The sequence below is a fragment of the Balearica regulorum genome, chromosome 2, assembly GCF_011004875.1.
Source record: "Balearica regulorum gibbericeps isolate bBalReg1 chromosome 2, bBalReg1.pri, whole genome shotgun sequence".
NCBI lineage: Eukaryota > Metazoa > Chordata > Aves > Gruiformes > Gruidae > Balearica > Balearica regulorum.
The window spans coordinates 44,115,981-44,138,865 of NC_046185.1; the positions used below are offsets into that span (position 1 = coordinate 44,115,981).

Below are 22,885 nucleotides of genomic sequence, written 5' to 3' on the forward strand. Positions count from 1 at the left end.
TCTCTGAAGAATTCAATTATCAAAACAATTTAAAAAGAGACAAGGCTTTGTGCAATAATAGAAAACAAATCTTTTTTGTGTTTTGTTTTGTTTTTAAATAAGTCTTTAAAGCTCTTGGGCATAGAAAGAACATGAAAAAGCTACTTAAAGCTTGTGATTTAGATGTGCTGTGGCTCTAATTGGTTCTTTTAATTTTAGGGCTTGCTCCAGCTCCCACAGCAATGAATGGGAATCATTGCAGTAACATCAGGGCCTGATAGATCTGCCTCTCAAGCTACTCTGCAGGGACACCCACTCTTATTTCCTTGATTTCTTGTTTATTCTTTTGAGAATATAGAAAGGATAACATTAAAAAAAAAAAAAAAAGAAAGAAAAAAAATCCAGGTAACAAATGAAGCCACCAACCTCTCAATTTGGTTTAATTCAAAACAGTAATTAAAAAACAGTTTACTGCCCTCTGGATGGGTATAATGTGAATCCAAGGAAAGAAGGATGCTGCTCTTCTGAAGGAGCGAAGCAAGTGAGACCGGAAATAAAGAAGGGTACAACTGGTTGGACCACAATGGTAAAGGGCCTAGCTGGGTTCTGATACAGACCTAAATCCCTAAATCCTCAACATGTAAGTTAAAGAACAAAATATAGTGGCCTTACACTAACTATATTTGTATCTTAGAAACCCACTGAATGTGGGTAAAATATTTGACAATCTTTGCTCAAGGAGTCATCAACATCCCCAAACTAGCGGCTCCAGGATTTTGTCCATAGTCAGCTATAGCAGTTTGCAGACCTCTTAGAACTTTTTTGGGGTTGTGCAGGAGACAAGAGGGGCTATTTGCTTGCCTTTTGCAATATTGCTTTTAATTATTATGAGTATTCTGCTACCTGTCTTGAACAGACATCCAATAAAGACTTTGATATTTTTATGAGCAGAAAAATTCTTCTGTCTTAACAGTGCCACATAGATTTCCTTCCTGTGTGACCTGGTCCCAGGGCTAGAAGATGTAAACCTAATCCATGACTAGTTATGGAGATGGGCAGAAGAGATCGAGCCAAGGCAACAGTTTGGTCATTTCTAAAGGAGAATTCAGTCCCATTCTGGGGTGGCAATATGTGTCTCTGAGGACAAAATAAAGTGAACAAAAAGCAAATGGAGAGAAACCTTGAGATTTATTTTGGAGCTGGTAGTTTAACATGCTGCTTTATTTCTCAGCTTATCACTGCTCTCCCTTTTCCTCTTTGCTCAACCTAACCATCGGCTTGACCAAGGAAAACTCCTTATATGCCCCCAATAAAGAGGGAGAAACTGGAAATCATGTAGTGAGAAAGACATGGACACTTCCCTTCTGTTACCCTGGGAATCCACAGGTCACACCAGTTTATCTGGTGCTAGTACACTGACTCTAAAAAAATTTGTGTGATAAACCCCTTTGGAATGTTTCATTAATTAAATTTGGATTGATCCTCGATCTCTGTGGCATCACCCCCCCCCCCCAAAGGTGAGTGAGGATGGCAGAAGAGTAGGAGGATGTGGGGAAGAAGCTGGCTTCCCATCACCAGTGATGACATAGAGCCCTGAGTGTGCTCTGCCTGAGACAGCCAGAGAAGGGTACGAATGACAGAGTTTTGAGAAAGAGAGAGAGTTTGTAGGGAAATGTCATATGTCAGACAGATGCAGAATAGTTTAAATCTGTTTCAAATCTAAATTCCCCATTTTCATATTTTCAAGGATATCTCAAATCCTTTTTCTTTTTCTCCCACTTTTATTAAGTATCTCAGTGGTGCCTTCTGACAAAGAGTTATACTAGCAAATTCTGCCTTAATGTGAAATATTGTCTAGTATAATTTTAAAAAATTGTATTGCTTTTCATTCTACACCCAGATCACTTGTATGCACTGCTCCCTGAAAGTTGAGGTCTCATTCACTCATTATTTGCTTACACATTTACGGCTCTTGGAGGCCAGTTTTTTAACCTGTGGGTTTAATGGTTTCATTAGGTCAGTACCTTTTTTTGCTACCTTTTCATTAAGTTTCATTGTCAAAAATTAAAAAAGCTGTTTTGGAGAAACAAACTTTTACAAGGTCCTAGTTTGTGAATTCACCTGCCGAAGACAGTCTACCACTTTGCCATCAAACAAATTTATACGCACTTCAGAGTTCGCTCATGGCTTCTTTGTTCGATAAGAAAAGGAGGGGGAAATCGTTCTTTTGCTGTATTCCCAAGGGAATCCCGCTAAGTTAAAGCACATTTTAATCTCTTGAGCCGGCAGCTTTATTAGTAAGCGTTTCCCAATCTTCAGGGAAATCTAATTTCACAAATAGATCAGAGCCACTTCAAACGCAGCTTTCAGTTGCCATCCACCGGGGGACAAACGGGGAGGAGGAAGTTTGTCAGAAAAGACCTCTGAGCCCAAGAGTGATTACCAGAGGTGTCTCCATCGACTGCCACCCACCTAAAGTCGATAGTACTCAAATGAGTACGCCGGTGCGGACTATATAAGAGAAGCGCATGGCTCTGGAGGGCGCATCCCCCCTCTCCGGGCACAGCACCGACCGCCCCGCTCCGCGCCCGGCGGAGCCTCCGCGGGGACACGGGCTCTCCGGCGACGGCAGAGGACGGCTCTCCCCCGCCAGCACGCCCTCAGCGAGACTTGCCTCCGCTTGAAGGTAAGCAGTCGCCCGCCGGCTCTCCGGAGGGGGCTTTTGGCACGGAGCGAGGTGGGGGGGGGGGGTCGCTGCCCGTGCAGCGAAGCCCGGGTCGTTCCCCGGTTACTCCCCGCGTTTGCCGTGCGCCCTGGCGGCGGCGGCGGACGGAGGGAGAGCCCGGAGCCGTCGGGGAGAGCCGGCTGCCTAGCGGCTCTGATTAACTCTTTCGCCCAAGAGGATTTGCAAGGGAGGCCAAGTATAAAACAGTTTGTAAATAACAGAATTCCCCCCCCTCCCCCTTAATCCTAACCCTTTGCTATAATTAGAATAGCTTACTTAGGGGCATTAAGCACTGCTCTCGAAGCTTCAGCCTGTTGTAATTGTTTTTGCCCTTTACACCCTGATTTGCAGCAGTTCCCTATGTAACCCCTAACTGAACTCCGTCCAGTTGCCCGTCCGTACGCTCTCGCCCAAAAACCGCCGTGCGGCAGTGCCCGGGCGGATGGCGGGCGGGCGGGCTGACCCGCGGGGGCTCCCCCGCCGCCCCGCTCCGCCGGCCGAGGGAGGCAGCAACCGCAAGCGCGGGAACGCCGGGGGCAAAGGGAGCCGAGCGAATCCCCCGCAAAGCCCTAGACCGCAAATACGTGCGGCGGGGTTAATACCCTTCTCCTAATTCCTGTCTATCAATGCACCCTCCGGGGCTGCTCGGGGGCTGGCGGGGAGGCGCGGCGGGGCCAGCCGGTGGCGGCCCGTCGGGTCTGCGCACTGCGCCGCCTTCGCCTGCTCTTCGCGGGGTTGCGCCCGGCCCGGCCGTGCGGGAGCGGCGTGCGGGAGCGCACCGCCTCCGCGCCCGCGGGGGTGCCCCCGGGCCATGGGGGGCGGGCGGGCGGGGTGCGGGCCGGGCCCGGCGCTGACCGTCTTCGCTCTCTGCCTCCTCCCAGCGCCGCAGAGATGCGAGGGGCGAAGAAACGCCAGGCGCTGCCCGCCATCGTGCTCCTGCTGCTGGCCTCGGCCCCGCCGCCGCCGGGCGCCGAGGGCAGGGACGTGCCCGCCACCGGATCCGAGCGGGGGGCGCTCCTCGACCTCCTCCTCCAAGCCCTGGGAGACGGCGGCCGCCCGCTGCCGCCGCGCCCGCCGCGGCGGGACCGGGTGATCTCCCGGCGGTACAGCGGCGGCGGTCCCCCGCCGCCCGACCCCCGCGCCATCGCCTCCGCCGCCGCCCCCCGGCCGCCCCCGGCCATCGCCGCCGCCCCGCCGCCGCCCCGGCTCTTCGCCGCTGCCCGCCACGGAGGTAAGAGCCACCGCGCTGTCCCGCGCAGGGAGCCCGGGGACGGAGCCCTCTCCGGGTCCCGTCCCTGCCGCCTCCTCCGGCGAACAAGCCCGACGGCGCATCCGCCGGGGCAGCCTGCTGCAGGCCGGAGGGGGCGAAGGGAAAGCGGAGCGCGGGGTGCTCTCCCCACCTCCGAGGCGACAGCCCCCGGGGAGGTTTCTGCCTTTGCTTGGGTCGAGCCCCGCTGAGGGCAGCGCAGCCTATCCCCGCTCCCGTGTGGGACCCAGCATCACGGGGGACGTGGAGGGGGAGCAGCGCGATGCCCCGGCCCTGCTCTCCGGCAGGAGTTCGGCCATGGGAGGTATCCGGGACGGAAGGGAGGAGAGGGTCACTCGGGCTTCAGCACCTTCTGCTGGGAGGTCAGTCATGGCCGCAGTTGATCGACAGCCCCTCTGAGCAAGCCTCCCAACTTCCCTGTGTTACAGTGCAACCAGCTCTGAGGAAGCCCCATTTCCCCCCAGACTTAGGGCTGCTCCTCTGATTTGCACAAGGAGGAGAAATGACTGATCTGAGAGACATATGTCTGGACTTACTCCCATAAACTTTCTCTTCAACTTGACTCGTTGCTGTTTGATGCATTTTTCCAGGTTTGCAGGGGCAGGTGCGGGAGATCCAGCCTGTGCTGGGCATGGGGGCTTGTTTCACATTCTGGAGGGTGCTCGGGCTGGGGCAGGGAGCCATCTCTCTGGCTCTGGCACAGGTCAGGCATGGTCGTGACAAACAGGGGCAGTTCAGGATCAAGCACAGCTGCCTGGTGATGTTCACAGACTGTGCTTGACCAGGAGACCGATCAGTGGGTCACCTCTGCTGCAGCTAGTTTTGATGCAGAGCCATGCAAAACATTTCCTGCTGGAGTGGAGCTGCCAGACGTGTTTGTGTGAGTTAGGATGGTGCAGTTCAGCAAGAAAGAGATTATAGTGACTATCTCTTGGCTGTAGCCCACTAACCTTTTTCTCCTATTGCCTGCCAGAGACCCTACTGGAGAGAAACCAAGGTGAGGGAAACTAGGGAAGTTTGGTTTCTTAGGGATTGGTGTCCCTGGAGAGCGCCCTTGTGGCTGATGGCTGGTAATAGGTGAAAGCGCGATGCAGCCCTCCCCAAGTCGCACTGGAAAGGTTGCTCTTCTCTGTCCATTGGTCTGTTTTAAAGGAAATTAAACCACATTTCAGAAAAACTTGGACTTAGATGACAAATTCAGAAGTTAATAGAAGTTAATAGGTGAGTAACAGATTGGTAGGACAGGAACTTGCACAGTGAGATCGCTGCACAGTCTAAGGAAACTAGACTGAAAAAAAAAGACAAATCAAGCAAAGAGTAGTTAATGTTCTGGCCTTGGAAGCTTCTGCTGAGTGTGATCTGCCCCAAGTACTGAATATCATCAGTAAGAGGTTGTAGTGTCCCAGTGAACTTCCAGCTATTCTTGCTTTTTCAGAGCATTAAGTCTCTGGTAGTTAAGGGGAAGCCAGCCCAAACCAGATTGCCACAGTTTTGTTTGCTGACAGGAAAAGATGCTGCTGGTTATCAACATGACTGGTCACGAATGATTATTTACTGTGGCTTGAATTCTTTATGTGCTGTAAGCAAACCCTCAGTGTGCACTTTTCCAGGAAAAAAATGTAAAAGGGTCTTTTTAAGGCAGAATAAAGAAAATTGAGCAGCCCGATTGATTCTTTTATTTGAAACAAAAACCATCTAGAACAGTTCCAGATACAGAACAGAGCATGCAAGAAGCATAATTTCTGTGTTTTTTCTCTTTTTTTGTTTTCTTTTCTGAGGATGCTACTTTGTGTTATCAATGAGCTGACTAGCAGGAGGGCTGAAATGTGCTTCCCTTCCTGCTCCTCTCTCTTTCCCTCACTCTCAGGACTGGTTCCAGCCGTAGTCTAACCACATGATGAGCTAATTCAACTCACTGAGCAGCACCTCCACACACCATTTTATTTTATTTTAATTTATTTTATTTTATTTGGTGGCCTAGTTAGCTGTTTGCGTAGTGAGGAGAGCTGGCCTGGAGTGCCACTGGTTGAATTTTAGGAGCAGCATAAGGCAAGTGGCTGGAGCACATGACCAGGGGTGAGGTTTGAGAGGGCGTGGGGCCTCCTCCTTACTGCGATGGAGACCTGCTCATTTAGCTCAGGCCATAACAGAAAAGCGCAGCATCATAGTGTTTCTTCAATGAGGCTGAAAAAAGAAAGGTGAGATACTAACTGTCAGACATCCTCCATGTACCACTCAGTTATAGATATGTAAATAAGATGTGAAAGCAAGAATGGTTGGTCTGTGATGCCCCTCTGAATGTGGCTTGCAGGAGATTCAAGGGCAGGTCCTGGGCTAGAGCTATGTCATGGGAATAACAGCTGTGCTCTACTTCACGCGGGGTCGTTGGGGGCAAAGGGGCACAACAGCACTGAAGTAGGATGGACACTCAAACCTCCTCTGCCGTGTTGGGGCAGTGAGCTGCTGTGACCTGCCTGGAAATGACTCTTTAGGGGTTTTTTCCCCTTAATAATCATCAGGGATATATCCTGTGGCGTGTGCTTTTTGGTCATATGAAGATTTGTATCACATATTTTGTAGGACCCAGAAGAACACCCACATATACAATAAAGATACCAGTTTGACCATCATTTTAGCTGTCTTAACTTCTTATCTCTTTTATCTCTACATGGTCAAAAGTCTTGTCTTACACAGATCTGTCCCTGTTTTTCTTGGTGACCTGATTAATGAGAGTAAGCGTTTACTCTGAAGAGTATATTCAGAAGAAATAATGTATTCCAACTAACCAAAAAGCAATCTTCATCTTTTGCTAGGATTTCTGGTAGGATGTCACTAAAAATACAAGTTGTTCCTTTGAATTATTATATCTAGTGGGATTAAATTTTCTGTCACAACATCCTTTACTTGCCTCTTTTCCATGAAGTTCTATGGTTGAGTATGGGGTTTTAAAGTTTTTAAGCTTAGTTGTGAAAGCTCCTCAATGGGCAATCTTTTTCATAACCATCCTATTTCTGATGTGTAGCTGGTCTTTTTTTTTTTTTTTTTTTTTTTTTTTATGAAGAACCCAAATATGTATTTTCACAAAGAGAAGATTCAGCATAAGGTTATTTTTGAATGTCACATTGGGGGAACTAGAATAGTCATCATTCTTCTCAGATTTTCTTTGTTACTTTTATCCAAACACTTTCTGCGGAACTGAAATAGCTTCCATGTAATTAGATTTAAAGAAGTCCTGGGAAATAAAGAAGTCTGCATTAACTGTTCTTTCCTTACGTATTCCCCAAGACAGTGGAGAAATGAGTTCTCTCAACTTACAAGGGGTAGAGGGCTGAAATTTGTCTTTGTGCTGGGAGACCAGCAAGACATTTTAAACCATTTTGATTAGTTATTTTTCAGGCATGAAGGAATGAAGATAAATATTGCTCTCAATTTACCAGTATGTTCAAATTAGCCTCCTGAGCATATCTACTTCAGATTTAGAATAACATATCAGAGAAGAGAATTTGGCCCTCAAACTATTTAAACTTTGTGGTTAAACTTAAGAGTTCAGTTTTATGCCAAAATTTCTTACACATCAGCAGAAGAAAACTGCAAGTTGTCCCATGACATGGTGCTAATTTAACCATTATTCATAATGAGTTAGATTTGAAAGATATATTTGAGGTTTGTTTTAGTTTATGGTTGAATCAAAACCATGTAACTTTATGTAAAGCATAAGAAAAGTTTTTGTTCTTTTTACTAATCTCCCGTACGTGTAGTGATAGAAGTCACTAATTCTGCAAGACCTGCTGTGCCTAATACAAAACTACTTCAGTGAATGTAATTACAGATCTGGAACAAAAAAATAAGAGACCACTGAGGAAGGTAAACCTCGTCTCTAGGAAATTAAAATGTATGGTATGCATATGATGGAGTTCTTTGTAATGGAGTTCTTTGTCTTGTCCAATTATTATTTCTATTAATAACATAGCTTCTTTTTATTTTTTTAATTTTAAAATTTTTTTTAGTATATTGTATTAATAGGAATTGTTGGGCATTCAGGAGGCTTAAAAGAAGATGAGAGTTAATAAAAATGACATTCTCCAAAATCATATGTTTACCAAAACACACATTACCTCAGAAATTAGCAAAATAGTGGATGAAATTGATTTAAAAGAAGAATAACTGTTACATTAAAAAATCAAAATAAATTTTGTTGGCTTACAGTAATTATTCCTGATTCCACATCCAAATTTTTTGAATGAATTAATTTTAAAGTGAAGTTGGTGGGTAGGCTTTTCTGGAACAGAACCAGGCAAATATATTCTGCTTTCAGAGGCTTAATATAATCCGTATTCCAAATGGTTAAGGGACTTATTTTTCTTTATAACTCTGCATATTCAAGATTAAAATGTATTCTCATAAATTAACAAGCTTAATGAATCATAAGATATTATTCCTCTCAGCAGAACATCTACATGGCAGTCTCTATGGGAGAATGCAACTGGCTTGGGTACTGGGAGCAGTAAAGATGCCATAGGACAATACGGTGCCCAGGCCAATGGTTACTGAGGCAGGATCGGAGGGGCTGCGAGGATCTCATCACACCATGATTCAGAAATATGTACAGTCCCAATGAGTTCAGTGGAAATAACTATTATTTCTGCTTGTACCAAGACTAGGTGTCAGTTCTACCCCAAAAGTACAAGTAGGCAAGGTAGGTTTTTGTTGCATGGTGTTTCATTTGGGTGAGGAGAAAGAATTACTTTTCATTAAATATATTGATAGTATTTTGATCTCAAAGCCATCCTCAAATTTTCCTTGATAAATTCTCCTAAACAAGTTGATATTGGCCACTTTTAAATGAGCTATTACTTACTGTTTCCTGTAGTAAATACATAGTTCCACACACCGATAGGTTTAATTCTGACAAGTGCATATTTGCATCTGTATTTGTATTAATAAGCATACTTTACTTTTTCCACCATTTTTGCTATTTTTAATGGAATGAGCCTTGATTTTACTGCCTTTTATTGAGGTCAGCTGTTATTTATCACCAGCATTTCCTTCCAGAAAGTGTTACCTTTGTACTGGTTCCCTAAACTGCAAGATGTCTGTGATCTCAATGCCTCTAGTTTCCGTGCTATCTTTCTTAGTTTCTAATTTAAGTAAGCCCCAAATGCTGCAGAGAGTGTATATTCCTTCAGCCTTCAGTTCTGCTCGAGTGCTTGGATCTATTGTTGTGTCCATCCAGCTCCTTCATGGTTATGATGCCTGTACGACCTGTAGCCCTGCTGCTACATTTCTTGCCTTGACTGCTTGGGTTTTTAGGTGTATTGTGCAATATTTCTTGTAATAGCAATATTGTGTGTTTGGCAAACGCGACTGCCAGGCAGGAGAGCTAGGCCACTGAACAGAAGGCATCTGAAATCTAGGATAAGCCAGAAATTTTCCATGTCATGGTGGCGAATGTCAAGCCCATGAACCAACCTTGACAGCTGATCAGAGTGTGAGCAAAGACAAAACAGAGTCGTTACGTACATTGAGATTTAAAATATAATGGAGTCTATCAAAGTAGTCCTTCAAATGAAATGATGACACTGGTTCTCCAAGGGGCTCTGCTCTGACTTCCATTAATCACAGTGCAAACCAAGGGTGCTCGATACCTTGCGCTGTTGACCTGACCTTGCACGCTCTCCTGGCACGTGAACGGAGAAACCTTGTGGAACTGCAGTACGCCAGGCAGCAAACATTTCAGATGGCAGTATACCGTGCCAGGAGCAAGATAGGATGTCAGCATATGGAAAAGCTTTTTTTGTTGAGCTAATGCATACAAAAAGTCAGCGACTTTTTCTTTATTTAAGATGAGGAGATCTGGGTTTTGTTTTAGTTCTATTTCATATTTTTATAAAAATTTTATTTAGCATGACAGGAGATACAATTACTAATGTGTAAAGTTCTAGCCCCAGAAAAGTGAATGTGAGAATTTTCAGTGAATTAACCAGGACTGGGCCTGAAGTACCCCAGGGAATATGCAGGGAAGGGAATAACAAAACAGAAGCTTCACTTCAAAGTAGATCCGAGTGCATAACTGTAACTCAGGAAATATAGCATGCATTTTGAATTAGTCTAGCTTGGCACTGAGCCTTTGAGCAAACTGAAGAGTCGATATATTTTGTATTTTTTTCCTTTACTGCAGACACAATTTGATTGTTCAATCAAGAAAGAATAGCAGGTCTCTATGTTTTACTGGTTTGTTATTTCAGGTGTTAATCTACTAGGGAAAGCCTCTGAGAGGTGGAAGAATGGTTGTACACAGGTGTAAGGCTTTGCAGTACATTTATTGTTCGGTTGATAAGCTTTAGCCTTGAAAATACAGGAGATTATTTTGATTTTTAAATATGCATGTATACAGGGAGAAAGATTTAAAAAGATGAGAAGTGTAACTATACATATATACATACAGGCAGGCACATACACTCATCTTTTAATTAATGGGGTCTGAGGGCAATTTGAGGGAGAATGATGCGGTGTTTTGGACCTACACGTGATTTGAAAGTCAAAAAGGTGGCTTCTAAATGTTGACTGTATTATCCAAAGTGCTTAAAACAGCATAAAAATCATTGCATAGTAGTAGTCACTGTGCAAAGCTAGAAGCAAACCCTCATAATCAGTGAGGGACCCAAGGAAGATGCACCGTCTAGGAAAACAGAAGGCTGCAGAGAGAGGGAGGCTGGTTCCATGTCTGAAATATATGCAGTGCCACTGTCTGCTTTGGGATCATTTTATTCGTATAGAAGATCTCTCCAAGTGACCTGAAAGTAGTTTGTAGGCGGCAGGGGGAAACATCCCCTTTATTAACACTTACCTGTTTTCTAGAGAACTAAAATTTTCAGTGGTGTTTATCTAGTACTTTTCACTAAAGTAAAAAATTTACTTAAGGGTGAGCAAATCTTATGTTAGTGTTTTGTAAGACTTGTTTTTAAACATACCAAGTAAGTGCACTTTAATAGCTATAGTAAATATCTTCTTTTTCAGTAAAAGCATTCAGCTTTGACAATTTGTTGCTTACATTTGGTTTTGATGATGAGGGAGAATATTAAAGCAGGCTGTTAGGAAAGAATGTAATGGTTTGTGAATACATGCACACATGAGCAGTGTTACACAGAGCGAGATAATTTTTTTTTTTTGTTGGAAAAAAGTGTGTTCTCTGGGACATTTTTTGTTTGTTTTGACACTTAAGCTATTGTATATACTCCCTGCGAAGGAGACCACGACGGAAACTTAACTCTGGTGAAGAAAATATGTCAAAATGAAACTTGTAAAATGACTAGAAAACAGCAGAAGATATATGATGGAAAGCATTTTGCTAGAAAAAGTGCAGCTGATCTCCTCAGTTGATGGTTAGGCTTTTCTATTCAATTTAAGAGTGAATGCTTCATTTTGTCACTTGTGAATTAGAGGTTACTACTTTAGTGGAAGTCCTGCAGGCTATTCATTGGTGGTTTGGGCATTTTTAATGTCGGTCAATTGGAAAACAGTTGCTCCAGTGAGGGAATTGATTGACTATTGATTATATACCGAGGGTGCAATTCTTTGTCTCTAGGGTATAAACAAGATTTAACACATGAAGGATCTAAGCACTTGATTGATTAATGGCCTTTTTTATATTATCCTGTGTTTTATTATGTCTGCTGGGCAAAAAATAATTGATGTGAAATGCTCCACTGATTTCACTAAAACAGTGCATAAAAATGTGTTTAATACAGATTTTAACAACAATAGAAAATATTGTTTGGAGTTGCAAGTTTTGGCTACCTTTTAATCCAAAATATCCAGGCAAATTTCAGGCTTTCAGAAAAGGGATCAGTACAAAATAAATCAGTTGTGTGGATTGGACCTGCACAGGTACAGCAAATTTCACACCCAGCTTACCAGAGAGGGTAACTCTACATCACCTGCATGGTGGAGACACTCAGTGTGTATGTATGTCATTCAGCTGCATGGGTCTGTAGAGGATCCTTCATCTAAGCTATAGTCAGGGCTTTCAAAATCCTTAAAACAGATCCAAACTGCACATTTATACTGAAGTCCGCTGACCCAGAACTGAGCAGCACCTCCAGAAAAGCCTTACTTCTCCTTCTTTACTTTTGTCTGGGATAGCTTTTTCTTTCCTGTCAGAGCAAGGAGTGAAACGAGGAGTCGATCTGGAGATTAAATAATATTAACAAGATAAATGTTATCTTAGATTAGATAGAAAACCTCTTGAATATTGAGGGTAACGGTTCCTTTTCTCTGCAGTTACACTCTCCATCTCAGAGTACCAGAATAGCGAGAGCAGTATTATAAAACAGAGAGACCTTGAACTTGCTCAGTCCCAGGATATGGAAAGTGTTTTCTGGTTTTTATTTAAGAACAATGCTTTCTGCTCAGCACATTTGGGCCCACTGCAATGTATGGTTTGCATGTATTTTACACCTGCTTATGATCCTCGAAGATAAGACCTCCAATATCAGTATGTCTAAATAGCTCACTACGTTTGATGCATTTATATGTAGCACTCCAAATAAAACATTTTGATCCCATTTATCATTTCTAAGATGTCTCCTTATGTAACTGTGATAGGGTAAAATGACATTTCCCTGAGTATAAACATGGCACATGTTCACTGGAAGCACATTTAAGATAGCATTTTAGAATAAAGTACTTATAAGGGAGAAAACGTGTATTATTAGTCTATTATGATAGTTCTGAATCTGTTCTAATTCAGAAAGAAATAGAAACATTTCTAAAATAAGCACAGGAAATGTAAAGTACAGTTCAACATTACCATTTGCACAGCAATCAACCTGGAGCCTATTCATATTTCAAAAAGAGCAGGGTCTAATTAAGCTCTGGCAAACTCAGTTCTATTTCCTTTCAGTCCGATAGAGTTTGCCTGTTTGTCAGTGCTGAGTTTGGCTTGTATGCAGTTAAGCACATGTCATCAGCTTTCATTCAGATGATTCAACTAGTTCATATATTGCTTTTGATGTATTGCAGCTGTTCTTGTGTTTAATTTATGCAAATATTCTAGAATCTACATTTATTAGCAGCCATGATAGTTAAAATACTTGCATAGAGTGCTGCAGAATTGCAAGAAGTGAATTTCCTCTTCATATTTATCAATGTGTAGTCTCTATATCTCATTCTAAGAGTGGTTCTGCCTTCAGTCAAATGCTCTCCAATAACTTTCTAGGCATAATTTGGAGTCTCTGGATTCAGCTGAAATATCTGCCTTGATAGTTTAGTGATTTAAAATAGATGATAGATGAGTGAATGGAAATTGTTATCTGTTACAGAAAAAAAAATGAATAGGAAAAGACAGCTTCAGTAAATCAATGTGTTTAATAGTTAGACCAGTCTTACTGATATGTCTCATTTTCAGTGAATTATCCTTTTATAGTTTAATGAACAGTTAGTATTGTAATACATCTTTCCTCTTGGAAAGAGTGAATACATATTCACAGCTTAGTATTCAAAATAGCGAGGGTTTCATACATTTCATACAATTTCCCATTTGAATTGCTTGAGGGACATCCTAACCTGTTTATTAGAATCTCTGAGAAGAGAGAGCTCCTTCGCATAAACTTATACATCAGGTCTGTAAGTGTTTTGAGATTTTATCTTTTACTTTTCAAAATGTATATGTTTCAGTGTTTTCTATGTTCACATCTATGACAGAAGAGAAAAGAAGAAAAAGGGTGCTTTTGAATTATGCACATAATGCTTATCTGTATGTGTGTGGTGCTGTTCAAGAGGCTTGCAATGCAAAATATAGTTACTAAATTCTTTTTTTTTAATTTCTTTTTCAAATGTAAAACTTGTCAGAATATGTTAATCTAGACGTATATCCATTCCAATTCTAACAGTTTTCTAGAGTGATCACTAATAGTAATAGCAGAAAAGTAATTGTATATACTACTTTTGGTTTATTTCTTGATCCCACGGCATTTTCTGATGAAAACAGGGATTTACAGAGAGGAGAACAAAAAAAATCCATGCTTCTTAATGTTCTTTTGCCAAACAAATATAAAGGTCTCCACAGGCAAGGATTAACTAATACAAATATGCTTTCTGAGCAGCTATTGAAGAATTACTAATAAACATCATTATAGCTGAGTTCAAGATATTCAACCTTGTAAATATATCCTGTTATAATTTCATTATGGTTGGCCGATGCCCTAGGAGAAGCCAATGTTTCAACCTCTTTGTTCAAGTCTTAATGAATTATTGGAAAGTGGCTGATTAGAAAGCATTGAATCAGAAGGGGCTGCTGCATTCTGAATATTACTCTCTTTGATGTTGTTTACCTCCCAAGTCGACTCATTTCCTTGGCCAAAAATCTTGGTACACGAAGCTGTGAGCCTGTTTCGCTGCGCCATTATATCCGAGTGCATGTCTGGAAGTCAAATCTGGTAGGCAGCTACTTAGTGAACGTTCTGAGTGCTCCTTGAAGCTCACAGCTTAGGATTGGATTCTGCCCAGAAGTGGGGCATGACTATACTGTAGCTAAAGGAGACACAACAAAAGAAGTGGGATGCCGAAGTAGAAGTTTAGTGTCTTCTTAAACTAGAAACACTTTCCATACTTACTTACCTACTTTTTTTTCTATTTGGTGGATCTGCTTGCTTCCTGCTTCCAGTTGCTTCTGAACTCAATGCCTATTCAGCTGTCCAAGGCAGAGGCTACACTGTAATATGAAAATATCTGTTTGTGACACTAAGCCCACTGCACGCTGCTGGGTAAGAGCTTGGGCCTATGCTATGTATCAGCATATACTTGAGCTTTCTCTTCTGGAGAGCTCCAAATTTTGGGTAAAGAAACATGAGCACAGGCATAAGGAATTAGGATGTGAGTGCATCTCATCTTCAGACTGGAGTCAGATCCTTGATTAATTCCTTGACAATCTAAAAATATTCAAAGAGGTGCATGAAGTTAGAGTAATTGGTGGTGTCTTCACAGTGGCTTAGCGTTGTTCTGCTGCTTCCCACAGCATACTGACACGACAGTCCCTCTGTGAAGATTCACATTTCCCAGCAGATCAGTTCCACGCTGAGATGTTGCCTAAAGTAAACTCAAATAAGAGCAGCAATAAACTATATCCTGATTTTTTCATCTCCATTAAACTAGTCTAATTTAAAGACCATTTCATTGAGTATGTCACCTAAAATAAAAGGAGCAGCCATTAACCGTAAGGTTCCCCACTCAGGCAATGGTCAACAAACACTCTAATCAAAGTGTGTGGTTTTGTCAGTTGAACCTGTCTTTGAGGTACCCCTTAACACAGCCTCTGTTCTCTTGGGGTGGAGAGAGGGGTTTAAAAAGTTGGCTGGCTTGGATTGTGGGTCTTTTCTTTAAGGATGACCTCGAAATTCTTAAACATGACCTTCACAAATAGGAGTGACCTATAGTTTAAGGGTTCAGAGCTTTTGAGATGTCTCATTGGTAATGTGCCTTGGACAGGATCCTCAATTGTATCTTTTCTGAAATACTGGAAAAGGACCATCACAGCGGACTATATTTTCACTTTAGTTACGATAGCCTCTAGATTATTTAAAACTATCTGGATAGCTTTAATGTGAAGAAGCAAGTATGCAGGTTAAGAATGTTTGAAGCCTGGTAATGAGTGCTGTAGTCAGCCCTCTTTCTCAAAGAAGATGGAGAAGGTTCAGAGAGTGCAAAGGACGAGGAAATAACATGAAAGCTGGTTTTACCAGATAGGTAAAGACTTATTCATGCTGGGAGAATCTCCAGCTGGGAAAATCCACGGTTGTTATAGCCTTTGTGCCACCAGAATAGAAAAAAGGGTTGGCTCAGAGAAGAGAATCTGGCTCAAAGAACTTAAAATAAATATCAGATGTCAGAGCTGTGACTTAATTGTTTAGCTAAGTAGATCATGTGAATTACACACAGATTGAGGACCTGTTTTTGCTTCTATTGAAATCAAGGAGAACAGAATCAGGCCATACTCTCCTTCCAGTGTCTTTCATCCCTCAAAAATGTGTTATTTGAGAGTACAACAGATCCTAGAATCATTTCTTGTACCAGTCGGGAATCCAGAGAGCTGCTAGTACACAACTACTTTGTGTTTTATTATTGTAGACATAAGCTAAGAGTCTAAACAGGATGTATTTCCTTAGTTGCTGTTGTTTTTTATTTCAAAATTTGACATTCAAAGAATGGCTTCCGTGACTCTAACCATGGAAATTGGAATTCCAGGTTCAGACATTGGTTTCTGACAGTAGCTGATTTCAAAGAGATACATTGAGATGTACATATATTTTCCTCCTTTTAATGCAGTTTCAGAATTAGACCTATGCCTCAACTCAAAGACACGAGCTTATAAATATTGCCTTGAGAAACTGTAGTTCTGAAAGCCTTATAACTTTATAGCAAAAATGTATTTTTTTCTTCCTTAATGAATGTATGAGATGTTTGTTACCTTTATGAATAGAATAGAACATTTTTTCTCTATTGTTATACAATTGCATATTTCCTTTAGCATTTTAAAATTCTCTATTAAATTAAAAAACAAACCAAAACGAAACATGAAGGCTTTGTAGGAGGGAGGAAACTATCAGAAGAAAGACAGTGGCAGCTGAAAACTTGAAAAAGTTTATTTATAACCAAAATTAAATTACCTGGAGTTGACTGACAATCTTACACTCAGGAAGAAGGGAAAGATTTTGGGAGGCAGCTTCACATGTGCAATTGAAAGGACATTTCCATTACCTGGCTAAGAGCCTTCACATAGTTCTACTGACAGAATGAAATACTGGCAGACAGGTGACAGAAAGAAAAATGTTTGGAAAGATCTACAGCCAATTTGCAGACTGACATGCATTTCTACAAATTCTGGCTGGATGATGAATGACTGTTGGTACAGCATGTAACTGATGACATTATAAATGAACGGAGCATGGAGAAATTACTTAGTATCATATTTCTGGACATACTTGGAAGATACTGTGGGAAATATTCTGATTTAGATAGGGCAGTTTTTAGGTGCTGGTTTCTGCATTCACACCACAGAGCATCCCTGTCCCCTGGCCAGCCAGGGTTCAGCCTCTCCAAGCTCATGATGATGATAATACCATTACTATAGTCTTTTAAGCAGCAACAAGGTGTGATTTCTTTTTCTGAGAAACGAAAGTAGTGTCTGAGCAATTAGCGAGCAATTACTTTCCCTTCACAAATGATGAGTTAAGCAAAGAAAAAGTTTGAGAGGGAGAGGAGGAACATAATATTACCAGTGCTGAGAAACCTGAATAGTTCATGGCAGGGAAAACTGTCCTCCCCATCCCCTGTCCGCCTATCCTGACACTTCAGACGTGATTAAATGCTTCTTCTGTAGCTCGAGTAAGTTAACTCCCTCCAGCCTCAGGTTATGTCCTTCCCACAGCCCAGTGCCCAGGCTCAGAGGAGCCAACTCTAGGGATAATCTGTTGCCCTTAAGAGGGGGTTGAACTGGAGGCTGGCAACCCATTTCAGGCTGTAAATAGTCATTGCTCTGCTGAGGTAGGAAGGCCTCCCTGGAATTACTGTTCGTGCTGTTAGTTTTCTTCATAGCAACGATTGCTGTTAACTATTCCTGTCACTCCCTGTTCCCGCTCGCAGCTCAGCAGCCAAGGCGAGGAGGCCAAGCGGAGCGCAAGGGAGGGGAGAAGGCAAAGTGCAGTGGCTGGGCAAGAGTAGGGCGTGGGCAGGGATGAGTGGGGTCAGCAGCTGGTGGGGTCCTTCCCGTGCATGGGAACACATTTTTTTATCACCCTCCCATGATTGCAAGTCAACCTTTTCTGCTGCGAAGACTCCTGGAGGGACTTTGTTAGAACTAGTTTTCCTCCATAGCTTCTGAAGCTTCTGAATTCACCTAGGTATAAGTGAAGGTAGGAATGATAAGTAGGTGTCCTTCTCCTGTGTCTTGTATCCTATGTAAGTGCTCCAAGTGAAACAAGATGAACACCAAATGCTTCTATGCTTGTTTTTCCTACTTTTGTTCTCTAACTTCTGGATGTGTTTTCTATCCTCCTTCCTCATACTGTCGCAGGTGCTTTCACTTTGTATGATATGGTAATGTACATCACAGGGAGTGCGAAACTGAGACAACATGAGCAGTTGTGGTGTCTCAAAGATGGTCCTGTAAGTTCAAGTCAGAAAGTTGAGTTATAAAGGAAAGAACTTTTGTATCCTTCCCAAGTAGCAGCATAATAAAATGTAAAAGAGCAAACTCAAGTGAAATTAGCGTTTGCTTTGTTTGCTGTTACTGTTTTGATTTTGTGAAAGTTTCTGTTGAAGAACCAATTTTACCTGTAGCATAAAAAAACCTAGACACAAAAGTTTGTCTCAGAGGACTTGTGTGACGTCACCTCCCCTCACTTGCATGGAAGAAGGCAGGTCTCCCACAGATTGTGCTTGAGAGGGATTGTGTTGGCAAGAATGCAATGATACTAGCTGTAATAGCACGGGAGCTTTGACCTGGGCACTCTGCTTTCATTACGTCCTGAGACATCCAGTAGAGAGGCAGAAGGATTATGGGACTAAAGGTCTTGCTTTCTTAAAAAAGAGGACAAACTTCACTTTCATTCACTTTCTACCACAGATGAATGGAGAGAAAACTGCAGCAGTGAAGAAAATTTAGATACAAATTTAGAATACAAATGAGCACATAATACCTTCTGAGGCAACATTACAATTGTGGTTCTGGCATTTTGGAAAGAGAAACCTGAAAAAAGCAAACTGTTTTAAAAGTTATCTGTCTCATGATGCACACCAAAGTTTAATTACTTTTCATGAAAACAGCAGTGTTTTATGATCTGAAACATCCAAAAAGGAGCTAGAGAGTAGACATTCTTTTCACAGATTTACCCTGTGCTAGAAATGTGGCAAGGAGCTTGAGACACTTAATTTCTAATCCCATGTACTCCTTTGTAATGTAGTAATAAATAAATATAATTAATTCAGAAACTAACTCCATTGAATGATTTTCAGTAAACTAAGAATGAAGGAGTTAGCAATAAAACACTGTAACAAACAAATGTATTTCTTCTCACTGTAAAAGGGCATGTTTTGCATGGCTCATATTGTCATATATTTACAAGCTTGTATAATCTTCAGGTAAGACATAGCATTGAATCAAAAGAACTCTATAGGGGCAGGAGTAGTAGGGATTCCAGGAGAAACTCCTCCCTCTTAGTTGCTCATAGGCCATGACCCAATAGAACATAACTGAGGTAGATATTTGTTGAATTAAAGCTAGTATTTCACACTTAGAATCATATGGCATAAACCTATTGGATTTATTAAATCCAGCCATTTGCTATTTCAGGCAACACATCCTAGAACCTTGTTCATAACCTTTTCAAAGAACTAGAATGTGCCTAGCTAACGTAAGACTAGTCTTGCCTATTTATCAGCAGAGATAAATAAATATCCCTTTCTTCTTGAAGAGAGGTCCAAGTCACATTGGGCTTGCTTTTTTGTGTTACTATTTATATTATGTTATAGTATGTACAGAATCTTCCATACTATTTATAACAGTGTTGCTAAAGCTTAGTACTCCATCACTCAAATAAAGGCTATACATCCAACTGAAATCAAGTGTCTAAAGTTAGTCATCTGTTTTCTTGGTACCCACCTGAATGTCTCTGTAATAACAATACAGCTGAAAAATGTTTGGGTCCAAAAACCTTTCCATAATTCCTTTGCAATTAGATTAATGGGGTGTTGACAGGGGAGGGGGACTACACAGCCATCAGTGCAAATGGAATTTGACCTTGATCACTATAAAAAGGCAGCACGTCAAACTATTTCAAGACTATTTTTAGAAATCTTTAAAAATAAATAAATAAATGTTCCATTAAAAAAAAAAAGGGTGAAGAACTAGAAATTTCAGATACTTCAGATCAACTCCAAACTGTAGTCCACATATGTCAATCCATCAAACAAATGTTTTGAGAACATATAAACATATAGTTCTACAAACAAAAACAAGGCATGCTGAATTAGGAAAGCAGTATGCCTTTGCTCTTTATAGGTTTTTTAATGTGTTCGTCTTCTCACTTTCTTTGGTTTGTAGAAGGTTTCCTTGTCTGTTTTTATCATCAGCTTTAGGAGTCTCTTTGTGCAATACTTTGGGCACTTTTAAAAATGTTCAGTACTTGCAATACTGGAATTTTGGTAGAACCAAATAGTTTGCAGTGACTCTCCTATGAATACTCTGTGAATATTAATCCCTGTGGGTTTAAGGGAGCAACTGATGTAGATAAGGCTTACAAGGGTGAGCAAGAGATATGACATAGGTGAGTAGGGACTCTGGGATAAGAATGAATGGTTGGCACTACATATAATATGTTGGTAGAGGGAAGAGAGGAAAAAATAGAAATTGTGACTAAATGCCAGATTGAGATTTTAGAAGCTGGTGGTTCCTTTTACGTACACGTTTAGCACAGTGAAGAATTACACTGATTTTTTTTTTTAATGTGGTGCTCTTGCCAATGGTGACTGACATGGTGAACATTATTAGCCATAATGAAAGCAAACCTTGTTAGGCTTTCTCTTTGAGTTCATACTATTGTGTTTCTAAACTGACTGATGTCACAGCCCACTTTATTGCTCAAGTTCCTGATGAAAGTTACGGAATGAAGACTTTTAATTTTATACATGTAACACCAGATATTGTATTCATAACTAAAGCTGGAGAATTTGAGAACATACTAATTACTCAGCATTTAAAAGGAGTATTATTTGCCATGCTCACATCAGAAAAATATTACTGAAATGAGTATCAGGAAAAGTAAATGTTCAGTCACTAGTTTAAGTATCCTTAGAAGCACTGTTTCAAACCTGGACAAGTAAATAAGCATGGAAGCATTTATCTGACATGGGAGCAGAACTAGTATTTTAGGACTTGAGTAATGAGGTACAATCATATCGCAACGTGTATTACAAATCATAGAATCACGGAATGGTTTGGGTTGGAAGGGACCTTAAAGATCATCTAGTTCCAACCCCCCCCTCTGCAGGCAGGGACAGGGACAAATATTCTCTATAAGTAAAGTTGAAATATTGAACAAAGATTTTATGGACAGCAAATAAATCCAGAGATTAGAATACTGTTTATGTCTACTCTTGAAGAAGCAGAAGATAAATTGACCAAGTCATTCATTATGAATTATTAATTGCACTCTATTTGTCACCCTTAAGCTCTAGAGTACACTTTGTATTGCAAGAACTGAAAGGGCTCCTGTTGGAGTGAATGGGAAGCCTAGTAAACTACACTCTCAGAGTAGAAAGGTATGCATGAGTACATTCAGCATATTCTACATTCAGTAGATGGCAGTGGTATGCAGTTGTAGATTAATTCAGGGTTTTCTCTTGAGCAGACGCTCTCATCTCTCTGAATCCAAGCAGTGTTGATTTGGGTGTTTATTTGAGGCTTTTTTTTTTTTTTTTCTTCCCAGAAAATACTGAGATACTAGATAATTTCTCACCTGCTAGAGTAGACAGTGATAGAAAATGCAAAAAAATTTTGCTAATTTATTGTAATGTTCGTTACAGAGCACTTGGAAGAATCTGGCAAGTTTTGAATTTCAAACAATATTACATACAGAAAGGAATGCATCTGTCTGGAGCATTGACTCATTTGCCATCTATGCCCCGTGGAACTTAGTATGTACACATCAAAGTCTCAAAATAAAAGTATTCCATAAGTGGGAACTGTGTGTGTTACTTAACAGAAGTAGTAACACAGTGACGTCTCGGAATACTGCACATGGAAATAGATATTTCCCCTTGTCTAAAGGAATGAATTGCAGATATTTTGGGGGAAAATTGTGTGTGTAAATGCAAAAAAATTACTAAGAAAATTAGAAACTATAGAAATTATTATAAAGCTTTTAATTATGGAAAACTGGAAAAAAAAAGAACATATCAAAAGCAGAAATACAGTTTATGTGGTAGAAGCCACAGAAGAAGAGGCTGAGAGATTAAATTACATCATTTAAGTAGATATTTTCTCATATGGCAGTTATTTCTAACATAAATAATAGAAAATATTCAATGATTTATGATTGTTAATGATGGAAGAAGTCACGCTCTGTTGCACAAAGTTGTGGTTTTTCTTGCCTCCCTATGGGAAACTGCAATAGAAAATGCATTAAATATATCAGCCTGTAAACTGAGTTGTAACACAACCACAAATTTGTCTAAGGATTTTGAGCACTCTTGGACAGACGCCAGAATCAATTGGTGGTCCCTGACTAGGGAATACAAATGTCACACATTTTCAACAAAGAACTGCATACTCTCTTTCTCTGCTGTATCAGATGGCACATGAGGATCCAGAGAAATATTTCAATCTATATTAATATGGCTATTGTTTGGAGGACAAAAAGTAATGCCATTCTGATAGCAATGGAATAGCAGAATAAAAATAAAATAGCATTTCCAACATAGTCAAAGCTGCTGGAAATCCTCAGTTTTGCCGGTAAGAATTTTGTCCAGCCGTGGGCTCAGAAGTAAGAGTTTTGTGCAACCTGATCACAGACAAAGTATAATAATGAAAGTAGGAAATTAAGATCTTTTAACTGGTGAGGGTACTGAAGAAAGAAGTATATGTTAATTCATTCAACTCTGCTTAATGTCACCTGCTGCTGAGGGCTGTTAGGAGCTGTTGTCCCGAGCACTGTGAAACCACGGTGTGGCAAATGCCCTGGCCAGAGTGGGATTGACTCCCAGGGACATCTGCCCACAGTGGTGACCATGTATTTCTGTCCACGTCTAGCAGAAATACCCGAATCAGGTCTCTAGATGCATGCTTCATGATCCATTTATTCACACAGGGTATTTTACCATCTGATTCCTAGGTGTGACACTGTAGTCAAACACCTACACTT

At 41.2% G+C, this 22,885-nt stretch overlaps 1 protein-coding gene across 2 annotated transcripts in view; it reads left to right on the forward strand.

The window, feature by feature from the left end:
* The first annotated feature begins 2,252 nt into the window (after window positions 1-2,252).
* The window catches only part of ALKAL1 (ALK and LTK ligand 1), a 36,858-nt gene continuing 16,225 nt past the window's right edge, over window positions 2,253-22,885 (forward strand). The window contains exons 1-2 of one of the 2 annotated variants that reach the window (XR_012833820.1): window positions 2,253-2,665; window positions 3,586-3,935. Coding sequence is in view for 1 of the 2 variants with exons in the window: in XM_075744094.1 (XP_075600209.1) it covers window positions 3,596-3,935 (340 nt within the window). In the remaining variant the exon portion in view is untranslated. The remainder of the gene's footprint in view (window positions 2,666-3,585; window positions 3,936-22,885) is intronic. The other variant, XM_075744094.1, reaches the window with a different exon arrangement.